At 37.2% G+C, this 24,366-nt stretch overlaps 1 protein-coding gene across 3 annotated transcripts in view; it reads left to right on the forward strand.

Moving 5' to 3' along the window:
* Positions 1-12,018: 12,018 nt before the first annotated feature.
* The window catches only part of BTG2 (BTG anti-proliferation factor 2), a 28,788-nt gene continuing 16,440 nt past the window's right edge, over positions 12,019-24,366 (forward strand). Inside the window, exons 1-4 of one of the 3 annotated variants that reach the window (XM_070941521.1) lie at positions 12,019-12,373; positions 13,935-14,084; positions 19,110-19,233; positions 19,454-19,483. In XM_070941521.1, the coding sequence (XP_070797622.1) occupies positions 12,202-12,373; positions 13,935-14,084; positions 19,110-19,210 (423 nt within the window). In that variant the 5' untranslated portion in view covers positions 12,019-12,201 and the 3' untranslated portion in view covers positions 19,211-19,233; positions 19,454-19,483. Of the gene's footprint in view, positions 12,374-13,934; positions 16,721-19,109; positions 19,234-19,453; positions 19,484-24,366 lie in introns of those variants that run through there. The other 2 variants (XM_070941522.1, XM_070941520.1) reach the window with 2 other exon arrangements.

Genomic DNA, 24,366 nt, shown 5'->3' on the forward strand with positions numbered 1-24,366 from the left:
AGATTTTAAAGAACTGCCAGAGATTCTTTCTACACATACTTGTATATGTAGTAGCCTTCTTGTAACTATTGGGTGTCTAAAATATCACCAGACTAGATTCTTTCCTTTCTATGTCACATTTACTTTTAAGTGGAATGCCCTCACAGACCTGTAGCTTGAGGGCCACTCCCCCTCTCAATTCCCCAATTTCTGATTAAGTATTCTGGTCCGAGCTAGTTCAAACAAGCTTCCCCAACTCTTTAGTTGCTCTCCCAAGTTTTTTTATGCTAACTAAAAGCCTGTGCCTTTGCAAATTTCTTCTGTGAAAAAGTGTACAGCAGCAGTAGCAAAACACCATGGAGAAGGAAAGTGTCTAGGAATAATTATTAGAGGATGGTGTAGATGACAAAATAACAGAATGAATCTGGTAGCATCTTTTCTAACTAACACATTTTATTAAAAGGAGTAAGATGTAGCTCATTTCATCAGATGCATATAGTGGTTAGACTCATATAGAATTTAAGATGGGGTGAGGTGTGGGGAGAAAAGAAAGAAATTTACACAGAGATCACACATGAGACGCATAATCAATTACCTTATCAGTAATTGTAATGTGTAAAAAATCCATCATATTTGTTGACAGGACCATCAGCAAGAACAACAAAAAGATATATAACAATAATAGATGAGTTAGGTGTTGTAATGTTATGTATGCATTTATATGTATGTACTATATTCCTTTCTCTTTTTTGTTTATTTTTTTTTTTTTACTCAGTTGAAATATCTATCTACTGTAGGTATCTGAATACCCAGTAATTATGGTTGGTATTTTATTTATTAATCAAAATTATATAGTCACCCATCTCACCAAGGCAAATATATACAATACCTAGGTATTGTATTTTGCAGTCTCTGGACATGAGGAATGCTCTAAAAGAGATAACTGATCTATCTGTATCTGTATCTGTATCTGTATCTGTATCTGTATCTGTATCTGTATCTGTATCTGTATCTGTATCTGTATCTGTATCTGTAGCTGTAGCTGTAGCTGTAGCTGTAGCTGTAGCTGTAGTTACAGTAGTGGCCAAAATTGTGGAAACCTTTTGGGAAAAGTGTATTTTCTAAAACTAGCTAATAACACCACTTTTTTTTGGAGTAGTACCAGTAGTGGATTCAATTTTTTTAACAACCGTTCTGTGAGTGTGTCTTATTTGGGTGGGCGTGGGCTTGGAGGTCATGTGACGGTGGGCGTGGCTAGCTGATCATGTGACCGGGTGGCCGTGGCTATGTGTATAAGGACTACTCAGAGGGCTGAAAAATGTCATTTCTGACTGGTCCTTGCACTTTTGACTGGTCCTCACACTTATGACCATCCTCACATTTATGCCCGTTGCAGCATTCTTAACAACCATGTCACTCATTTCACAACTGCTTCTCTTCACCATGGTGACAAGATAGGGCAAAAAACATAAAATGTGAGGACAGTCGTAAGGGTGAGGACTGGTCAAAAGTGCGAGGACAAGTGAAAAATAACTTTTTCAGCCCTCTGAGTAGTCCATATGCACAAAAGGACTACCCAGAGGGCTGAAAAAAGTGATTTCTGACAGGTCCTCGCACTTTTGACTGGTCCTCGCACTTATGACTGGTCATCATTTATGCCCGTTGCAGCATTCTTAACAACCGTGTCACTCATTTCACAACTGCAGTGCTTCATGTGACTGGGTGGGCGTGGCCAGGTGGTCACGTGGCATCGCTTCTTTGCCCTAATGACAGTTTGCTGCAATGGTCATAAGTGTGAAAAACGGTCATAAGTCACTTTTTCCAGTGCCATTGTAACTGTTGTAAATCAAGGATTACCTGTACAAAAATACAAAAAGCTTCTTTGCTTGCAAAAAGCTGCCCTAAATACCAATCATTAGATTAGAAATACCTGCAAACTGGAGTTACAAATCAGGGAAGGTGCCAGAGCACCTTGAGGAATTAAAATTGTTAAAATGCAATGATAACTATCAGCAGCCAAGTGAAACCCTTTAGCAGAGAGGTCATTTAAGCTCTCCAGAATGAAGCAAAGGAGCAAACAGAGTATCTGTTGCTTGTTAAACCAATTACCAGAACAAATAGACACAGAACTAGTCAGATTTCCAAAGATGCTTCTTTTCAGGAACAGAGGTTAACATTTTTCCTTCCAAACAAAGCTGAATAGGGAAAATTATCCCATCACTAAACACAGGATTAAACATCACCAAGCACAGAATTAAACTTCACCAAAAACCAGTTTTAGACCAAAAGTCAGAAGGGTATGTAAACTCACGTTTGAATGTCAATCTTTCTAGCTAGCCAAGAAGCCTTGCTGAATGTCCCTCCTCTTGGTTCCTTGTCATTAAAAGCTTCTGCTTCGTTATTCAATTATTTCTTCAAAGTGCTGATCATTGCACTCTGGCTGGAAGAACTCCAACAGGGGTGTATTTCCTCCCAACAGCGGTGTAAAAACCTTAAAACAACCCTTCCCCTTTAAGAAAGTCAAGCAAAAAAAAAAAAAAACAACCTCAGAGAACCTCCGGAACCGCAAGTGACAGTAAGTCTAGGCATACTGCTGGAGAGGCAGTTTCTGTAAGCAGGGCAATAAAGATTAGGCTAGGAAACAACACCGAATGTTGTAATTCTTTACAGGATTAACCGTGTAAACTGGAAAAAAACAAAAGGAGATTTCTTTTAACAACCGGTTCTCGGAACTGCTTAACTACTTAACTACCAGTTCTACCAAACTGGTACGAACCGGTAGAATCCCACCACTGAGTAGTACCATAAAATTATATATCAATGGAAAGATAATTTAATCAAGAATGTAATACAATAACTTTTATGAAGGACTTGCTATTAGAATAGCAGTTACACTATAAAGAAGAAAAGTGAAACACGTAGAAAAAATGAGATATACAAAAATTATCAGTTAATACTTAGTTGGGTACCTTTTAGCATGAATTACGGCCTTACGTCTTCCCATGCAGTGAACCAAGTCTTTTAGTTCTGCAGCTGTTATAATGTGAAACCAAAATTAAATGATTGCTTCTATTAACTAGGTCACTTCTGATTAGCAAGTTTCTTTGGTTGGCTCCATAGATTTTCAATTGGGTTAAGGTCTGGGCTATTCCCAGGCCATTCCAGCAGTGGAATATGATTAACTTGAAACTCCAAAAAAAGTGGTTTTATTAGCCATCAAGCCTCAAAAATACACTTTTCCCAAAAGGTTTCCATAATTTTGGCCACTACTGTATATCTATATCATCTATAGCTATATCATCTATATCTTATTTCTTATTATATTTAAGAAATGTATAAATATATATTATAACCCAATATTTAATAGGATATATTTACCGAATGTATGTGGTTGTTTTAAAATCCTTTGCTATTAATTTATTGATATGCACTGTGAAAAACTGTATATAATCTTGGGGAGAAATAGATGATTAATGTAGGGGCAAAGCTAAGTCTGAACAGTCTCTCTGCATACAGGTAGTCTGCAACATATGATCACAGTTGGCACCAAAATTTCCATTACTAAGCAAGGCAGTTGTTATGGCAAACACATGATTCCAGGATGCTGCAACCCTCGTAAATACATGCTGGTTACCAAGTGGCCAAATTTTGATCATGTGACTATGGCGAGGTGGGCAAATATGGCCCCTTTACGACCTGTGGACTTCAACTCCCAGAATTCCCGAGCCAGCTTGGCTGTCTCAAGAATTCTGGGAGTTGAAGTCCACAGGTTGTAAAAGGGCCACAGTTGCCTACCCCTGGACTATGGGGATGCTGTGATAATTGTTACGTATGGGAACCAGTCATAAGTCATTTTTTTCCACTGTCATCGTAGCCTCAGTCGACAAATGAATGGTTGTAAGTCAAGGACTACCTGTAGTGTCAAGTATTTTCCCCTCAGGCTGCAGTTGCAGACCCTTATGAAGCACTATTTCACACTTTCCATCATGCCTTGGAGCATCATTGCAGGGCACTGTTAGAAATTTACACTGCCCAGTGCCTGATTCAAAGCTATTGCATTGTTGATCCCTGAAGATGGTTCCAGCTTTTGTTCTTGCTTTCTCTAGTTGGGAAGATTTGAGAGAAACTATTAACTCTGTCTTGAAAAGACCATGTTATGCTTTGCTAAGCAAGATTTTAAAGTTGTATTTACCTATTTTAAAATGATAGCATTGGAATATTCTATAAAGCATGATGCCCAGACTCATTTCAGCTTAGAATTCCAAATTAAAAAAGCATCCTTGATGCACTGAGGAGAGAGAGATGTGATCCTTTCCCCAAAAAAAGTTTGCCAACCCTGCTCTTACTTCTACTAGGATATTAAAATTTTGTTTAATCTGCATGTTTGAGTACCATTCTTAAAACAGATATATACCGTATTTTTCGGAGTATAATATGCACATTAGTTTTTGGGGAGGAAAACAAGAAAAAAAAAATCTGCCTCTGCCTACCAGCATCCATTGGTATTCATCTGGCTAGCATCCTTGCAGCAAACAGCAAACAACCTGGTAAGCTTTAGCATGTTATTGCAGCCTGATTTAGCACCAACAGCTGATTGGAGGTTGGATCGGCCTCCTGGAATACCGCCAATCAGCTGTTCCAGGCTGTGGGGATCGCCAGAGCCCATCGCCACTTCTGCACATCACATTTTTGGCCTCTGCGCATCACGTTTTTGGCTTTTGCACTATCCCCACCACCTGGAACCAGCTGAAAATGCAACGCACGGAGGCCAAAAATGGGGCATGCGGAAGCGGAAAAATTGACGTGTGGAGGTGGCAATTGGTGGTGATGTACTGTGGTGATCCCTGCAGCTTGGAACGGGTCTAAAATGGGGCGTGCCGAAAACACGACACACAGAGGCCAAAAATGGCCGAAGGGTGGAGGCCAGCGGGTGGGCGGGGCTTTGGCAACATTCGGTGTATAAGACGCACCACAATTTTCACCCACTTTTGGAGGGGGGGAATGTGTCTTATACTCCGAAAAGTATGGTAATCATTTAATTGTCATGCTATCCAGCCTATGTTTAATTAAATATTTAGTATCATAGGGTAGTTTGTCAAGATTTATTCTTGATGAATCTATTTGATATCTGGTAATCATTATATTACAGGTAGTCCTTGACTTACAACAGTTCATTTAGTGACCATTCAAAGTTATAACAGCACTGAAAAAAGTGACTTATGACCATTTTTCAGAGTTACGATCTTTGCAGCATCCCCATGGTCATGTAATCAAAATTCAGACGCTTGGCAACTAGTTCATACATATGACCATTGCAGAATCCTGGGCTCATGTGGCCATTTTTTGTGGCCTTCTGACAAGAAAAGTCAATGGGGAAGCCAGATTGACTTAACAAGTGTGTTACTAACTTATCAACTGCAATGATTCACTTAACAACTGAGGCAAGAAAAGTCTTAAAATGGGGCAAAAATCACTTAACAAAGTCTCACTTAACAAGATAAATTTTGGGCTCAATTGTGATTGTAAGTCGAGGACCACCTGTACAAAGTACTCACAGATTGAGCTCTTTATGATCTGCTCTAGAACATTTCTAGGTACCGTGTTTCCCCCAAAATAAGACCCTGTCTTATATTTTTTTGAACCCCAAAATAAGTGCTTGGCCTTATTTTTGGGGAGGTCTTATTATTTTGGGACATGTGGAGCAAGACGGGGTTCCTTTTGCTGTCTTATCTGATTTCCAGCTATGTCTTCCTTAATCCTAACCAGAGGAAATGGCAGGGACCGGCTGCTCATGCATTTAAATATTTTTGGGGAGGGCTTATTTTCAGGGAGGGCTTATTTTTCAGGGGGTGGCTTATTTTAGTGCATGCGCTCAAAAGCATGATTGGGCTTATTATCAGGGGATGTCTTATTTTCAGGGAAACAGGGTACTAATGTCAACCAACTTCTCTATAGTTTCCCTCATCCTCCTATTTTCCCATTTTAAAGACAGGAACATCTGCCCTTCTCTCATGTCACCAATTCATAATTTGAATGATGATTGCTCTAAAACCAGTATCACCAAATGTCTTTAAGGCAGAATCAGTACACTGTACATGTTGAAAAAGTAGAAGTCATATATTATGAAAGCTTGAGCTGTTGACAAGCTCTTATTATTGCTGAAGCAGTAATCTAGGACAGCCCTGTCATCTCTATCTATTACTTTTTTGACCTCGTTTTTATTAGAGTACAATGAACAGACTTATCCTGGTTGGAGGGATCAAAACAAGTTGTGTTTAAAACACAAACATGAGCAACAACCCTCCCCCCCAAAAGCCAGCTGTCCTTTTTCTACTCTTCTACCAGTTCTTTTTGAAAACTCTCACTAGGATTGTATTTTTCCTTTCTCTTACTTCATAGATTCTTCATTTGCACCTCTGTTTGAAGCCTGACACAAGGAAATAAAGGAGACGATTCTTTGCCCATCTTAGGATGGAGAAAAAAATATCAAGGGACAAGTTTCATCAGTTTAATTTCTGTTTATTGGGCTGCTTTTAAAAAAAATCAAAGTAATTTAATAAAAAAAACCCAGCATTATAATTGTTGTGATCAGCTGATATATTACTGAATATATGATCAAGTCAGTATCAAGACTTAGCAACCGCATAGGTAAATTTTCTCCATAACAATCTGACCTTAACTAGGTCTTTTATGTCTTTCAATGGTGCATTCATCACCACTATAATTAAGTCCGTCCATCTTCTGCTGGTCATCCCCTTCTTTTTCCTTTCACCTTTCCAGCATTAGAGCTTTCCCAGAGGGATAAGTCTTTGCATAAGTAGGATAATTTGAGACTGATCATTTGTGCCTCAATTGAGAACTCAGGGTTGATTTGTTTAATGATTTGTTGTTTTGTTTTCTTGGCTGTCTATGGTATTCTCAGGAGTCTTCTCCAATACCAAAGTTCAAAAGGATCAACGGTCTTCCTATTCTGCTTATTCAAAGTCCATAGGATGACCTATACTACGATAAAAAAAAATAGCAAAATACAAACCAGAATTATTAAACTGTAGTACCAAACTCTATTTAATTTCAGGCATCAAGTAAAATCTTTTCTTCCTGACAATCTCAAGAACGTTTACTAGAAGTATGTGGAATCTAACAATCTACCTTGATGAGTTCCTTCAGCTTGTTGAAGGGTATTGCTTCCCCTCAGCCAAGCTTTGATCGTATATACCCTGTTTTCCCCAATATAAGACATCCCCTGATAATAAACCCAATTGGGCTTTTGAGCGCATGGCAATAAGGCCAAGTGCATATTTCAGGGTTCAATAAATTATAAGACAGGGTCTTATTTTCAGGGAAACACGGTATGAGATTATGATCTATATACGCTTATCTAGAAACAGATTAATGAAACATGTCTAGATCTGTTCTATAAATTTTGTAAATTATCTTTTCGGATAAGACAGTGACCAACACATAGGTACACAAACACAACTGGTATGAATTTGATCTGTTTTAAAAGTTTTTAGGCAATGAAGCCTGAATATGCAGGCAGAATCTCTGTAATATTTTTTTTACCATTGTTTGACTTCTACTTTCTGTAGCTTGATGATTTGATTCATTGTCATTGTGTTCTGACCTCAGTTTTGAAGGCCAGATAATATTTTTGATGCTCATAAATGATTCCAGTTAAGCCAGCCTTAAACCTGGTCTGGTTGGTAAACATATACACAATTACAAGCATGAACTCAGTTGCAGAGACTCTCCTATCCTCCCTTCCCCCCACAGGACCGGTTTCAGAGCCAGTTTTATTTGTTGAGGTAAACTCATATTTTTACATTTTTAAGGAAGGAAGAAAAGTGGGTAATGGTTGATGGGGGGAAAGGCAAAAAAATTTAAACCACAGTTCAGTCTAAGAATTTCCAACTACAAGCAAGTTCTTTTTAAAAATAATTATGTTAAAAAGTGTTCCCCTTTACATCAGAATTCCTCATCATTTCAGTAAATAGCATCGTTGTGCAAATGTATCACCTGATGCAGGCCTATCAAAGAAAAGCCCCTTTGAATTTATTGGAATTTACTCCCACATTACTATATAGGGGTTAGCATATCTTGCCATAGAATTCCCCCTTTAGAAAACAAAGCATATTTTCACAGATAAAACAAAAAATAAGCAATTATCCAGTTAGACTTCTTATCATTTTAACTGGTCAATGAAATTTATATTCTTGCATCACTTTCATGTTGGTTTAAATTATGACCCTTTTCTATATCTATTTATCTTAAAGCTTAAAAAATGTAGTATGAAATTCTCTATTGGTACTGGGGGGGGGAGGGAAACCTTTATGGCAGTCTAAAATTTGACCCACATTACAGCTTTTGCAAAAATACATTTGTAGTATGTATAATAAAAGACAAGGGGAAAAAAGACAGGAGAATCAAATAATATTGTATCAATTGAAAACATTCTGCAGGTTTTTATAGGCATATTGAGGAAAGAGGTTTATAAAACAAAATGTTGAGGTGGGAATGCGTTTTAAGTATAGTATGCTGCTACTAAATATGCAAGAAAATGTAAGAGCAATTGAGACTTGCATGGATGGAATTAGAATTTTGGTGGCACAAGCTAAAAAATTGAATCTATGCATTACAGTACAAGCTAAGGAAGCTCAACCAATCAGTTGCAACATTTTAGGGTAAAGTCACACTACAGTAATAATATCTGACTCATACTATTACCTCAAGGACCAATTGTAGGTATTGCTGGTAGAAATGTAACCTAAATAACAAAGGAGCCTCAACTGATGACTGTCAGTGTCTTCATTGTAATTGCTTACAGGAACTCCTCCTGAGAGGGCTACAATTTAAAATAAAAAGCCATTAAATGAATTTAATGCTTTGGTTTGTTGCAAAGCCTAGAGACAAAACTAGTTATCATGAAAAATAGGGTTAATACCTCCAATTCAGTGATGCAGATGATGAAGAGAGGAAGGAAAACTAGGGCTTTCCATTTGCACTATGTTTAATGAGGATGATCTGTAACTGACTAGCATCGATATTTTTTTCTCATCTGCAGTCAACATTATTGTATGCACAAAGTGTTTTTAATTCCTTTAAGAGAAAGAGTTTTACCAAAAACTCTTTTGAAACTACTTGTTCTGAATTATTACTTGAAAATGTGTTAGTGTAATATTAGTTGATTGCTAGATTCTATGATAGATGAACTGCCACACTTGTATTTTAGTATGGTTCATTATGGTGCTTTCCTCATTTTCCTCCTTCACAACTCCTGGCTCAATATGACCCATTTTAAACTCAATCTTTCTTTTGCTGGTGTTTTCCGCCTACAGCAACCTTGGCTCCCTGCTGTTCAGTTTTCAGAGACTTGTTTTGCCAAAAGACAAACAAATGGACAGTATCTCAACCCCCCACTTTATATAATATATTTCCAACAGTTCATTGGGTTGGAAGAAATAAAAAGAAAATGATTAAAAGTGGCCTCAAGAGACATGTATATCTGTACTTCCTTTGTAGTTTATATGTGGCCATTCTGCATAGTTTCTTGGTAAGAGCAATTCCCACATAGTTCATAGTATCTTGCTGTCTCCTTTTGCCCTTGTTTCAAGTGCTCCATTGCAATAAATATACTAAATCCATACCAATTTTTTATTAGAGTGGCACCAGTACAAATCCAGCAGTCAAACTGTCACCCAGAGGTCTAAAAATACAAACTTTTAGTTCTAAATCCAGTTACTTCTAATACTGAAAGTTTCCATGATGTCTGTTCAAGACTAAAACAGTTGCGTTCTCATAAATTTTAGGATGAGGTGGCAAATAGGCCAGAAAGAAATCAAGATAAGAAACAGAATCATAAGAAAGCTGAAATACTCTATGTATCCAGGAGTTACTATTTTTAAATGCAAGGTGCTTACTACTGAGCAGACACCTAAAGAATGACACTGCATGCCATATTCTGTTCCTATTTGATAATCTGGAAGAAGCTGTTCAGGATTTCACAATACATGGCTGTGCTGTTATTGTGTCTATTTATAGTTTGACTTGATAGACAAAGGATGTTCATAAAAACAAATGCAGACTCTTAGTAAAAACGAATATAGTCTGACCTGCAAAAAGATCGAGATATTTAATTGTACTTGAACAGCACATTGAAAGTATTTAGCATCTTGATAGAATTGTTGAGCTTTTATTTAAAAAGTGTCTGTGAGAAATATTCAAAATGCTAATTGTATATATAGATTTAAAAAAATAAATTTTGACAAGACCAGTGAAGTATTAGAAAAAGACAGGACAGGTATAAAAGTGTAAATAACACCACAAATGTCTAACACTTAATCAGAGTGGGATATGTTAATTCATGAATGTAATATTTGGAATTCTAGTTGAAATTAACATTTTTAGAGGAAGAGTTAAAAGATGAATGTCCAGATTGACCAATCATCTGTGGAGCTTGCTGGTTATTGCTAGCATCAACAGAGGGATAGTCTCATGATCACATGAAGTGATATTACCACTTTATGAGATGATGAGATTATACTTGGAATACTGCATCCAGTTCTGGTCACCACAATACAAAAAAGATACTGAGACCCTAGAAAGAGTGCAGAGAAGAGCAACAAAGATGATAAGGGGGATGGTGATTAAACCATATGATGAACAATTGAGGGAACTAAGTATGTCTAGTCTAACAAAGAGAAGGACTAGAGATGATATGATAGTCTTCTAGCACTTGAAGGGGTATCGCAGAGAAGAGAGGTTTGATTTATTCTCCAAAAGCACCTGAGAGCAGGACAAGAAGTAAGGGATGGAAGATTATTAAAGAGAGATGTTTAATCTTTAGAACTAAGGAGAAATTTCCTGACAGTGAGAACAATTAAATCAATGGAACAACTTGCTTCCAGAAGTTGTGGGTGCTCCATTACTGGAGGTTTTCAATAAGAGACTGGACAGCCATTTTCCAGAATGGTATAGGATTTCCTGTTTCAGTAAGGGGTTGGATTAGAAGACCTCCAAGGTCCTTTCAACTCTATTATTCTATGTTCTAACCATTATTCTCAGTGGAACTTCCATTATAGTGTTATTATATAATGAGGGTAGGCAACAACTTTATACTTTGAGTTCCAGGGGGGAGAAGTTGAGTGAAACAAACAAAAACATAAAGCTGTTTATCATCAGGCCTTTATGCCTTTTGACTTGAATTCTGGATTATGTTTTGTATCTGTGCTCAACTTGTTGAGCTAAGCAACATTTCCAGTGTAGAGGTTTAAACATATACCATTCAATTGTAACCTCAGCTTCAATCTTTTACAGATTCAAAATTGCTTATTTGTCATTCACATCTAGTTTAATTCATGCTACAATGTTCCAAAGAAACAAAGGCGTGAATACAATTTAAATTAAAAGCATCTCCCCAGACAACTTCTTCTTTTAAAAAGGACAGCCTAACCTTATTCCCACCCATGAATCTGAATAATTTCTTGAGTAGCAGTAGCCTTAGCCTATCACAACAAACACAAGAGCAGACTATATTGCTATCTTAAAAATTAACAGATGTATTCCAGCACAAGCTGCTGTGAGATCCATCCCATTTTATTTTACAAAGAAACGAGTCTTTGTAAAATGGGCGAACAGACAGACGATATACCTTTAATGTGTTTCAGTTTGGGAATACGGAACCGTTGACAAAGTCCTGATTTCCCTGTGGTCTTTTGATAATAAGTAGCTGCAGTAATTATTTGTCGAACTATTAAACTAGGGCGCTTCTGACAAGATACAATTTCTCCCCTGCTAGGCAAAGCCCTATTAATAGCCCCAAACCAGGCGATTTTTCCTTCCCTTCCCCCCTCCAGCTGCTTTGACCATGTTCTCAAGGCGTGACTTTCCCAGTACTCGCGTCACTACTTCCACCCTGCTGAGGTCACCTACTATTAGCATATCAAGGAAAGCTCAGCCAATCAGAAGCGAGCCATCTAGTGACGGCTGCACTTTCCAAGATTATTAAGAGTCCTGTTTGTAGTAGGAGCGTGTCAAATGGAAGGCGAGTGGCGGACGTGAGAGAAGCCTTCTCAAAACCCATCGTTAAGCAGTCGCTTCTACCGCAGCCGGGTCAGCCACGAACTGCCGGACCGGCCAATTACTTCATCGTTTCGGTGTTTGTCCCCTTTCTCTAAGCACTGCGGAGCCTTCAGGGCACCGAGCTAACTTTATACGAAGCCAGACATGAGCCAAAGCCAGCGCTGGAATGGAAGCTACGTTAACAACAGCCGGGCGGATATGGTACCGGAGATCGCCGCCGCCGTAGGCTTTGTGTCCAGCTTATTCCGCACCCGCGGCTGCGTTAGTGAACAGCAACTTCAGGTTTTCAGTGAGGCTCTTGAAGAGGCGCTTACAGGTGAGAGACGGCGCCTCCTTGAAGTGTATCCTAGCGATCTTTGACCAAGTCTGGGGAATCAAGCTTAACTTTTCTGTCCCTAAAAAAAAAGTGGGATATTCACCGGACCGTTTATTTTCTTCTTTCTTCTTTACTTTCTTCCCATCTTTAGTTTAATTAGTCTCATCTGTGAATTTTCTATCACACAAAATACTTACTTTCAGCATTCAGTATTTGCCTGTCCTTTATTTGTAGTATGTCCTTTAATTGGAGATTTTTTTTTAAAAAAATACATTCTTTAGAATATATTTTCCTGTAATAGCTACTCCTGGATAGCAAACATATGCCTAACCCAGATTAGTGACAAATTCCCTCACTCCGCAACTATAATCTGCTTTTACAAATCTGTTTTTGCCCAACATTATGAGAATAAGCTATAATCCAGTGCTTCTAGAGGCACCACATTGGGGATTGCTGCACTGCAGCCCTGGGATTGAAAAATTGTGTCCTAAAATATGCTGGAAAAAAGTGTCCTTTGTTCTGGTGACCAAGGAAACTAGATTTTACTAGATCAAACTAGATAGAACAAGGAAACTAGCTTTCATAATTCATTGGGAAGCGACTTTGCAGAGACATCAGTCTCAGCAAAACAAAAGGGAGAAAAATATTTGAAGCCCTGGAATAAGAATGGAATTATTATTACTGCTCTAATCTTAAATCATATCTGAAGGGTTCCCCCACAGCCCCTTTAAAAGCACAATTGCGTTCACCAGGCCTGACTTCCATGTCAGGGAAAAAGTGCAGAATTTCAGGCATGCTACTTAAGATTGCAACTAGTTTCAGGTTACAGGGCTCTCTTCATCTGGTTACACTAGTGTGCTATTAAGTATAAAATATACTCAGAAAGGCTTTATAACCACATTTATTATGGGATAGAGCTATATACTTGAAGTGTGGAGGAGGTTGCTCTGGCTATATACTAATTGCATTGTCTGCTAAGGAGATTTCAGTAATTACTGAAATGCTATGGATAATGCATTTAATTTAAACCTTTTGGACTCCCCCCAGGCTTTGGAGTTTTTGTTATTTGAGTTAAAAAGGCTTTTTATTGCCATGGTTTAGATAAATTGCTTTTATTTGTTTGTTGTGTAGGGATTATTTTACAGTTCTTATTGGAAATGGCTTTTTTTTCTCAACCAACAATTTAACTCTTCATTGTGCTGTCATTCTATAAAAGAAAGAGGGACCTGGAGATCAGAGACTGGGTCATCTATCAGAGATATCCCAGTGCATCCTACATTGTAAAGGATTCTACCAGATGAACTCTAAGATTCCTTCCATCCTTATGATTTTCCAATTCTAGAACTTTAATATATTGCTTGGAAAAAAAATGAGAATTTGATTAGATCAGACCCAAAACTCATGATGGAAGCCTCTACTTTTTAAAAGATGCCACCAATTTTAGTTGAATGTTTCTTTATGTAGAATGTAGAATACATTCTAAAATGTATTCTATTTTTTGTTTGTCCTTTATCTCCAGTGATCTCTTACCATTTGTGATATTTTTCTTGTTCCTTTGCAGAGCATTACAAACATCACTGGTTCCCTGAGAAACCGTTCAAAGGGTCTGGCTACCGCTGCATCCGTATCAACCATAAAATGGACCCTATCATCAGCAAAGCAGCTCGCCAGATTGGACTCAGCCTTCAGCAACTCTACCAGCTCTTGCCCAGTGAGCTCACACTCTGGGTAGACCCTTATGAAGTATCTTACCGAATAGGGGAGGATGGTTCCATCTGCGTTCTGTATGAAGCATCGGCGGCACCTGTGAGCTCCTACGGGATGCTCACCTGCAAAAATCAAATGATGCTGGGGCGCACTAGCCCTTCCAAAAGCTACATGATGACCGTCTCCAGCTAAGCACTCCTTATCCTTACTTTGCCAAGACATGGGCTACTGTATACCTCAACTTGAGGATGTATTTTTTTAGAAAATGAAGAGCTATTTATATTTTTTTTTTAAAAAAAGGAAATCCAAATTGAAATTTAGTAGCAGGTACTACTCTTTTGTCGAGTGGTGCAAAGGTGCCTTTTAAAAGCTGTCTGCAGGCTTGCAAGTTTATTAAAAAAAAAAGCCAATATCTACCTAATTAGCATTGGATTGACAATTCTGGAATGTTGACCTGCCTGTTTGGGAAATGCAGGGTTAAAAATAAAAGTACAGGGGCTGGGCAGGGCTTAGCACTTTTAAACAGTGAGAAATGATGGGGTAAATGCTACTACAACTGTGAATCTACAGGTCAGGATGGTAGTAAGTGCAGAACTGTGGAGGTGGATCACAATGGTATGACTTCATTCTAGCCGTGGCGCTTTTTTCCATAAAATGTTCCTTTTCAATTGGTTATACTGACAAGCCACTACATCACCAACTTTATATCATGTTCCAATTTTCAGCAACAGTTTTGTCTTTTTATGGCATAAACATTCTATTTAGATACCCAGTCACAACAGCAACTTTCTTTTTTGTCCAGTGGGTGATGGGTTGCTAAAAATCTGCCCATAATTTTGCACAAAAACCCAATTTCTTTCTGCACTTGATCCTAAATTTCATGCTCATGTAAAATCCCTATTGGTGCCTGAACGTGTGGTTTCTGTATATGGAATTTTGTTGATTAAAAGGTTCTAGGATATGATCTGTAACTGGCTGGCTAGTTACTTTTAACAGTTAACTCCTTTTCAACAAAGGTTCAATGGCCAGGCCACTATGAACTATATCTACTGAAAGCATGATTTCACCACAGTTTTGTCTATTCCACTGCCTTTAATACAATCTTGTAAAATTCCTGACAATGCTGCCAATAATTGTGGAGAAGTAATTACAAAACCACGGCACTTAACTTTTTTTTAAGTCTTCAGAACACATAATTGGCTTGGTTTTCTTTATTTGCTTCTCCAGAGCTCTTCCCTGGCCTGTTTGAATTGAGTTATCAGATACTGTGCAATAAGAATCCTAAAATTTGGGCACCCAGATGAAGAGTTATTTCCTATTTGCAAAATGACTATTTTTCTCCTGAAAACTGCTCAAATAATTCCAAAAATATCCTTGAATAGTCAGAGGTTAGAGTAGGCAATCTAAAATCTACAATGGCATATCTTTCATGGGGTGTGAAGATTTTTGCTTTTTCTAAAAAGAACACATTACAATCCCTTTTTACTTTTACTTTTTGAAAAGGCATGAATTTGCTGGGGTGTTCTCTTCCTGAGCAACTCCTATTAAGATAAATAGAGAGTTCTACAAGGGACATGGTTAGTCACCTTGTGAAATTTTACTTCATTTCAATGGTTGCATAGAGACACTTAGTTGTACCCCCAATTTTCCAACATTGAAATGTTAGCCGCTACAATTGTCCATCTGATTTTTTCCAATTTATTATGTAAAGCTCTTGTATGTAGGCCAGAGCTTATGTTCAGTTATTACAAAGGTTGTAAAGCACTAAAGTCCCCTATGAGCTAAAAAAGCTTAAAAAAAAAAATAGTGCTGCCACTCCGTTAGCAGACTTGTGCAATATTTGGTGGCACAAAGGGGAACATTTTCTGCACTGTAGCTTTCCCCTCTCAAGACAAATTGCTGTTCAAAGTCTGCCTATGTTCCTTCTCTAATATTGTAAAACCCAATAGAAGTGGGAACTGTAAGATAGCTTGAAACAAATGTTTGTTTTGCTGTGCTCCTTGCCACTATTTAGATGCCAGTAATTGGGTTGGTGTGCTGAAAGCAACTCTGATTACAGGTATATTGATGGTACCCCTTAGTCTTTCATTACCACCGAAGTGTTCTGTAAAAACCAAACTGTTATTCCATCTCTTTTGTTTTTCTTTCCTACTATCCTTGAAGAATTAATAGAGAAACAGAAAAGGTTACCAAATACCATGTGTTACACTTGGCATTGAATCTAGTATTAAGGGTTTTCCCCCCCCACATTAAGACAACCAAATTTAGACACAATCTGTTGTGTAACTTGTGCATGTAAAAGCTGTGAATTGATGTGTGCTCTTTGTTGCCTTCGGATTCTAAGTCTGATACAACTAGTGCTGAAGAACTGTGTACTAGAAACTGCCTATGGGTTGTGAGTGTGTGTCTTTTCTGCCTCTTTTCAAAGATGTTTGCAAAACTTGAGCTGGACTGTTGAGCGGGACCTAGTTTCATAACTGGTGAAAATAATACCACATTTGTAAGCTATTGTGTGGGGGAGGGATGTTTGTTGTACAATGGTGTTTTTATATGCAAAATGTACAGATATATTGAGAAATGTACACTTTTGATACTTTAATAAAAATGTAGCAATTTAAATACATTGTTGAAAAGATCAAAGGGATTGGCTCATTCTTTGTAAAATGAGGTCCTACTTGTTCGGTTCTTAAAGAATAACATGATGGGAAAGCAACTGTCTCTATGTGGAAGCAAGAAGAGTCAAAGCAGACGAATCATTACATTTCTTTCTCAGACTGAGAAATAAAAAAGGAAAACACAAAATTCTACCTCCTACAAACTAGCAAATTTGATAGGGTTTTGTGTGTGTTTTTCTTTTCCTCAGTCTGATGTTTTGCTTTACCTTCTAGAGAGACCAGTGGAAATGAAATTGGCTAACTCAAGTTGCTGGCCCTTGTTTACTGGGTGTTGAGAAAGCAAAGACATGGAGTATTGTGTAAATTAAGGCCATCTTTCTCTCTGGCTTTGATGGAAGTTTGTGACATTTTGTGGTCCTCAGTTGATGTCCCAAGCACTGTAGGAGTATTCCTGAAAGTTTTTAAAGAATGTGCGTGTGTGTATGTATGTATTTAGGACATATGTCTATTTACTACACAATTGTTTGGGAATAGTTGAAATACACATAACTGCCTTGGGTTTCAAGTTGTTTGCAACTGCAAAATGTGACTCCTAGAATTTCTTTACAGTTAGTTTGAACCTAAAAAATGAGATTACTTTCAGAAATGTATTTGGTGCATCTATAACATTTATTTTATTCTTTGTATTACTTTATTTTCATTTAGGACCCCTTTCCACAATTTAACACCATTATTTGTAGTTCACTTATTGATCATAGTTGTGGCATAGCATGATGTGTGAGTGGAAGTTTTATGATTTCCTACCACATTCCTGGTTTTCTTTTTTGTCCCTTCCAGTACACCAAATAATATAGAGAAGTAAAGACAACAGGAGCTAAAACAAAAAAGAGTATAGATCAGGAATTGACCCCACCCCAAAATTATTTTGCTTGTATACAATACTGACACTGACTTTAACCATATTTAAAACATCATAGCTTAAAGTGTGTGAATGAAATCTGAATAAAAAAATCTATTTTCGGTGCACACAAAACCCCAAACAGAAACTTCAGATTCATTTGTAGAGCATGACAATTGTAATTAACTTCATGTACACATGCATAATAATTTGAGATGGAAAAAAGTAGCTGGTAAACAGCTAACTAGCCCAAAATATGTTGGATGATAAGATTGACTAATAGACTGTATTCTGTTAGGACTGCAGAAGATCTGCAAGTCCCTGATAGAAAGAAAACATAGTTGTGATGCCAGTACATAGACAGTCCTGTAGGACTACACATACGTGCAAAACAGTGGAAGCAGAAAGTGGCATTTCCCCCCTCCTCCAAAATACACTGAAAATTGCCTTAGACATGATCTTTTATACAATAGTTATTTTAGATACGTACATTATCTGCAAGGATATATGTGTGCTGTTACTGTTTCCATTTAAAATCTTAAATAATTCCTTAGAGGCTCACTTATTTGCTCTTACCTTTGTTGCTTACCTGCTCTTACCTTTGTTTTTCATCTTTTACATATAAATACTTATCTACATATAGATGCAAAACTCAAGGTTGTATTTTGATAGTTTGAAAGTACAAAAGAAACTTTTTTAAAAAAATATATACAATCCACATTCCTTTCATCAGTTGTCATGGAAATAACAGCTGGATGTCTACTGTAATTCTATTTTTCCCATCATTATGCTGACTTTCTTGCCAAGACTGCAATTTCAAATAACTAGTTAAGGAAAGCCTTAGAGAACTATTCTTTAGGAATAGCATTCTAAGAATAGAATAGTAGTAGTAACTAATGACTTTTGTTAGTTTAACCCATAGGCTGTAACCTTTAAAATATACAGTTAAAATGATGGATAGAGGCAGAAACTACAACTGATAAAATACATGCACATATATAAACAAAAGAGATGAAGAAAGGTTAAATATGACTAAAGTAAAATTTACTTTACTTTACAGATTTGCAAATAATCAAAAGAACTTAAAAGTATTTTCCTGTATTTTAACAAGAGACTTCATTTTTATCTGAATTCATACTTTAAATAAGACCTGTTAAAATCCATGGGTTGTAAATTTGCCATCAATTACTTTAAAACACACATTTCAGTAGATTTCCACTTACATATTACTAAATTTGTTTCAGCCAATATATTATGCATCCTTTTCTGCAGATTAATAGGATCTGGCACATAAAAATAAAAAAACCATATCTGGCCTGTAAGACTTAGTACAGTGCCTTATACAAGTCGTAAGTGCCTTTGGCAGTCGTAATCTTATACAAGATTACGACTGCCAAAGACAAGCATGAAAATAAAATATTTGATATTTGTACTTTTATTACAGAGTTTAATCTAGTATTTTGTAAATAAGCATTCGTCTCCATTTATCACTGCTGCTTTCAACATATGCTTTCAGGTCCAGGAGAAGAGCCTGTAGTACAGTGGACTAAAGCACTGTTATTAACATCTGCTGCTTGCAATTACTGCAAGTTCAAATCTCACCAGTCTCAAGGTTAACTCAGCCTTCCATCCTTTCAAAGGTAGGTGAAATGAGGACCCAGATTGTGGGGGCAATAAGCTGACTTTGTATAAATATACAAAAGTATGAAGGCTATTGCTTAACGCATTGTAAGCCTCCCTGAGTCTCCGGAGAAGGGTGGCATATAAATTAAAAAAAAAAAAAACTCAATTTGATTATGTGCCATATTAGATTTGTATCCCACTTTTTTGTTCAAGATACATAATATTTTCTTCTTCCAGTTTCCAGTTTCTCCCCACAACAACAATCCTGTGAGTAGTTCTAGCTAAAAGAATGTGACTAGCTAAACATATCAGCATGAGTTTTTATGGTTGACATGAAATGAAATCTCCTGGTATCAGTCCAACATCTTAACCTCCATGCCAAAGCAGCTTACCCATAGTCCTTACAACATAACCAGTCTTAGACTACTGGTTCAGGTTCCCCCTGCAGAAGTCCTATCTGCTTTTTAGATATCATAGATATCATAGCAATCATACTGAAGAGGCTACATAAAGTGACCATTGCAGTAATATCTGTACAAAGTCCAGGTGGGTTTGTGATAAATGATTGGTAAATCATTATGAAGAAATCATGCAAATATATCTGTTTGCAACATAATAATATGTATTAATTTATTCAAACAACTCTGCTTTCATAAGATCCAATTACATTACTGTACTGACTTATTTTGGTCCTGCACGATAATACATTTTTGGGTGGCAGTTTATAATCGTGCAACTGAAGCTTCACAACAGAGCACATAATTTGCATCTCTCATTGAAGCACAACTTTGGGAAAAACAATCTTGAAATATATGAAGTAGATAATGTATTTATATTCATTTACAAATTTTACAGGTTTATCATTGCTTGTTTGAAATGCTCATATTCAAGAGTTTAGAATAAAATACTCAAAAAATAGGTCAACTTTTTAACAATTCCATATCAGACCCTAGTTTGAATCCTTCTCCTTAATTTATGAAATAGGATCCCGACTCCCAAAGGTGCTTTTTCAGGAGGCAACTAGACTTCCTTGTTTTTTCTTTGAAGAATGAGATTCTTGGATGAGAAGCAAAATGTCTTCAAAGAAAAAACAAAAAACCAAACCAAACCAGAAAGTCCAGTTGCCTCCTGAAAAAGCACCTTTGGGACAACCATGACCTGGATGCTAAAAATCTTTACAGACTTATGAAATAGGACTGTTTTTTAATAATGGTTGATTATCAATAGTCCCGTAGTTGTCAAAGCTTTATTTAAATTGACCAAGAACTTCCACCTGATAGAAATGTTTGGGTGAACAAACTCAGTTGACAGAATGATTCACCATGATTTATCTGGAGTCACTAGTGAACAAGGCTATTAAAAATTGCAGTTTTATGCTCATACAGTAGTTTTTACGCAGCATTTAACATGATTCCCTCAATTTACTAACATTCTGCTGTATCAACATTTATCATGCTTGTATATGATTTTTATAGATAGATGGACCTTTGAGAGTCCATTAGCAGTGTTAAGGGGATTTTGGTCTGCAAAATGTTATTGCTATTTGAGTACCTTATAACCCTATCCTGAATTGATGAAAACAGTGTCCTATGTAGTTGAGTATCCCAAATTGACAAAAGCTTTATGTCCAGCTCTTTTTTCTACACTATGGTTCTGAGTCTAAAGTCCATCATAGATAGTATTTATCTACTACTAAAACTCTTGTGTCTGTCTGATTGTAACCTTCAAATGGATGAAACAGTATGTTATAGAACAAGAAAAGAGCAAGTGGGTTAATTTACAAAATGTGGGCAAAATTTGGGTCCCATTGCACACATGTGATTAAAATTTAGCAAAGTTGTAGCCACTTCAGTGCTGCTGCATTGCTGTGGTCAGCTGTGGTCACATGATCATTTCCAACTACCTGCCAGCTTTCCACCAGGAAAATCATTGGGGAAACCAGCAGGAGTAGAAAGTCCCAGGCTGGCAAGCAGTAAGTAGCTGCTGCCAGATATGGAATGGCAGGGGGTGTGAGAGAAGTGCTGTGTTGAACAGTGAGAGTGCTCAGGGGTGCTCAAGGAACTGTATGGATCAGAGATAGTACATGGAAGTGCAAAGGAGTGTAGAGTAGGTACCATGTGGGTTCAGGGAGGAGTGTGAGGGTACAAGAGGTGCACAACAGGCAGCATGTTGTTCAGATAAGGTCCCTGTGGGTGTACAAGAGGCACTGCATGGTTGGGGATGGTGCAAGGGTGTGTGCAAGAGCATCATGTGAGTTGGGGAATGTGTGCAAAGGGGGTGAAGGTGTGTGTGAGAGGTGCTGTGAGTTGTAGGTAAGAAAATATCTCTGAAGAGATGATCCAAGAGGTCATGAGCTGTCTACTGCTGATATGTACTTAGAGATAATTTATGTGAATGTAATCTAAAGCCAGTAATTCAGGAGGAGTTTCCAGTTGACTTAATAAGGTATAGGCTGCATCCTGTATCTCTGTCCCCATCTATGTGAGGAAATTAATGGCTTCATATGCTGAGCTGTCTTCTGGGGCTCTTTTCTATTATTCAATGCCAGGCAAGCAGTTTAAGATTCAATTAAGCTCTAGATCAGATGCCCAATTCAATTTCTACTTGATTCACTAATTTTGATGGCTGATCTGTTTTTCCACCTGGTCAATATTTGGTGCATATCCTCTTCTTTCATAAGACATACCAGACAAAGAATTTCATCTCATCTCATTCTTATTTCAGGAAGCCAGTGGACTTGTGTTTACTTGTTTTTACATAACTAAGAAAATGCTGTAGGAGCATTTCTGCTCTTTCAGGCATCCTGGTATGTTCTACAATAGTTATCACACCACGGTGTCACTGCCTATGCCTCTAATTGTCTTTTTTGACGCATATAATTGTTTAGTATGATTATGATTGGTCTATACTGATAACAAAATAATTACTGGGATACATGGGTAAATATTTCTATTACCAAGAGGCATTTATAAAGCATGGTAAATGTACATCACATGTACATCACATGTTTGAGTTTCTTGGAAGGAGAAGACACACACACATAAATGTCTGTTTAAAGAATTGCTTTATGGAAATGAACAATGCAAGCAACCAGAAAAAAGCAATTACCTTCTTAATCTGTGCTTGTATTCTGGAAAAAACCCAGTTTCCATAATAACTTAATAGTCCCAAAAGTAAGAATGCTTATATTCTAGAATTTAGAGCAATGTGTAATTGTCAAGTTTATGAGCCAACTTTTTAGTTTTTCTTTACTTCCTTATTCCATTTTTCTTTCTCTCCAATATGTTGTTCAATCCTGTGAGATACAAGAATTCACCATTTTTGGTGAAATATCATGCCAGCAGATAACAAGTGGGGTCAAAGATACATTGCAGAGTAATCACTTATTTTAGGAAACTGCTCAGGGAGTGTGAGAAATTATTCATATACACAACAGGAAAAAAATATATCTCATTTTGTGTCAATTGATGATGAGTGGTTCCTCCCCTTCTTAGTCATCCAATATGAGGGTGGACATGTTTACCCCTGATACTGTATGCATAGTGGCAGTTCTTTATGAAAGACTGTTCAAATAGCCACTGGGAATGTTGCCAGTGCATGACTCAGTGGGGCAAGGAGGACAAGGCTGTGCAGTACAACAGCTTGTCCCTCACGTAGTCTTTCAACATGTGACATGGACTGAATGAATAAATGCTGGGGACAGAATTATTGTAGTGAGCTGCTTTATAGCCTCCTAAATTCATAAAGAATATAGATGCATGTGACTCTCACATCCTTATCTATTCCAGGAACCTTCTCCACCCATACAACACTACACCGCAGTCCACTTAGATTATATATGTTTGAATTTATATCTGTGGGATAGAGAGAAAATGGCCCTTACAAAAACACACTTCAAAGTTTAAATTATACAGGGTGGCGCCTAGTTTTGTAAAGACACCCACATAATCTGTAAGTAGCAGAAATCCCAGATGAGTCAAGAAAGGAGGAGTAAAATAGGACGTGGTTGGGTGGAACAAGTCACCAGTGTACTTCTGACCAGTGTACTTGTACAGCAGCATCTGTAGGTCCTTATTATCAGCTCTTACTAATCAAACAGTGAAACTGTATGCAAAGAAATTTGTGAGAAATAATGATGGCCCTGTTAATAAGAGATTATCTTACTTTCAAACCCATTTTCAGTCATGATTTTGATATTTTTATAAAATGTAGGTTAAAATTTATTTGTAAAATAAAGATTTTCTCTTATTTTGTCACATGCAGAATGATTTTCAGTCTTGCTTTCAGCTGGAAATGAAAAATACAGGTGTAGGTTTGCTTTACCTGGAAATCTACTAGAGCTATGTATACCATAGAATGCATCTCAGCAAATCCTGATCCTTTATGTGATTTTGGTCATCCTGGAAGTAGTCCAGACTGAATGCCTGAAATAGTTAGGAAAACATGCTCCACAGGAAAATGAAAAGCCAGGCATTTCTTTTCATTTTTCCCCCTATTCTTGTTTTCTTTAGACTGAATGAAATTTACAGGCAAAGTCTCATGACAGAACAAATCATTTCTTCAAGCAAATCTGTAACATTCACAAGCTATTGACAGTCATATATTCTATTATTTAAAATGACTGTGAAAATTCACTTCATAAAATATAGTTTGTTTACTCTATTTTAGCACGGTTTATGCTCTGTTAAGGATTGATGTAGTGTGTATTAGCCAATCTTATGGGTTATTTAACAAGCCTTGGTTGCAACAATCATGATTTAATGCAGTATGTGAATTTAATCTATGTATGGGAGCTTCCCCAGAGAATTTGTATTTGAGAGTTAATGATCATAACAGTGAGAGCGTAGACTGGTTATAATGCCTCTTCTTAAATCTGCAAATAAACTTATGTCATTACAACTAGTGGGTTGTAATCCTCACAAGTTTACATTACAACTACTGCCTTAAATTTTAAGATGCAAAAGATTTTTTTTTCTGGTTGCTGCAAGAGATCAACATGGTTACCCATTAGAAAGCTCCTTAAATCTACACTGCTCAAAAAAAATAAAGGGAAAACAAGCAGAAGACATCCGAGATCTGAATGAATGAAATAGCCTTATTAAATACTTTGTTCGTTACATACAGTAGTTTTGTGTTCCCTTTAGTTGTTT

Source organism: Pituophis catenifer, unplaced genomic scaffold (genome assembly GCF_029215685.1).
Source record: "Pituophis catenifer annectens isolate HBS135680 unplaced genomic scaffold, rPitCat1.0.hap2 SCAF_3, whole genome shotgun sequence".
In the NCBI taxonomy this organism is placed as follows: Eukaryota; Metazoa; Chordata; class Lepidosauria; order Squamata; family Colubridae; genus Pituophis; species Pituophis catenifer.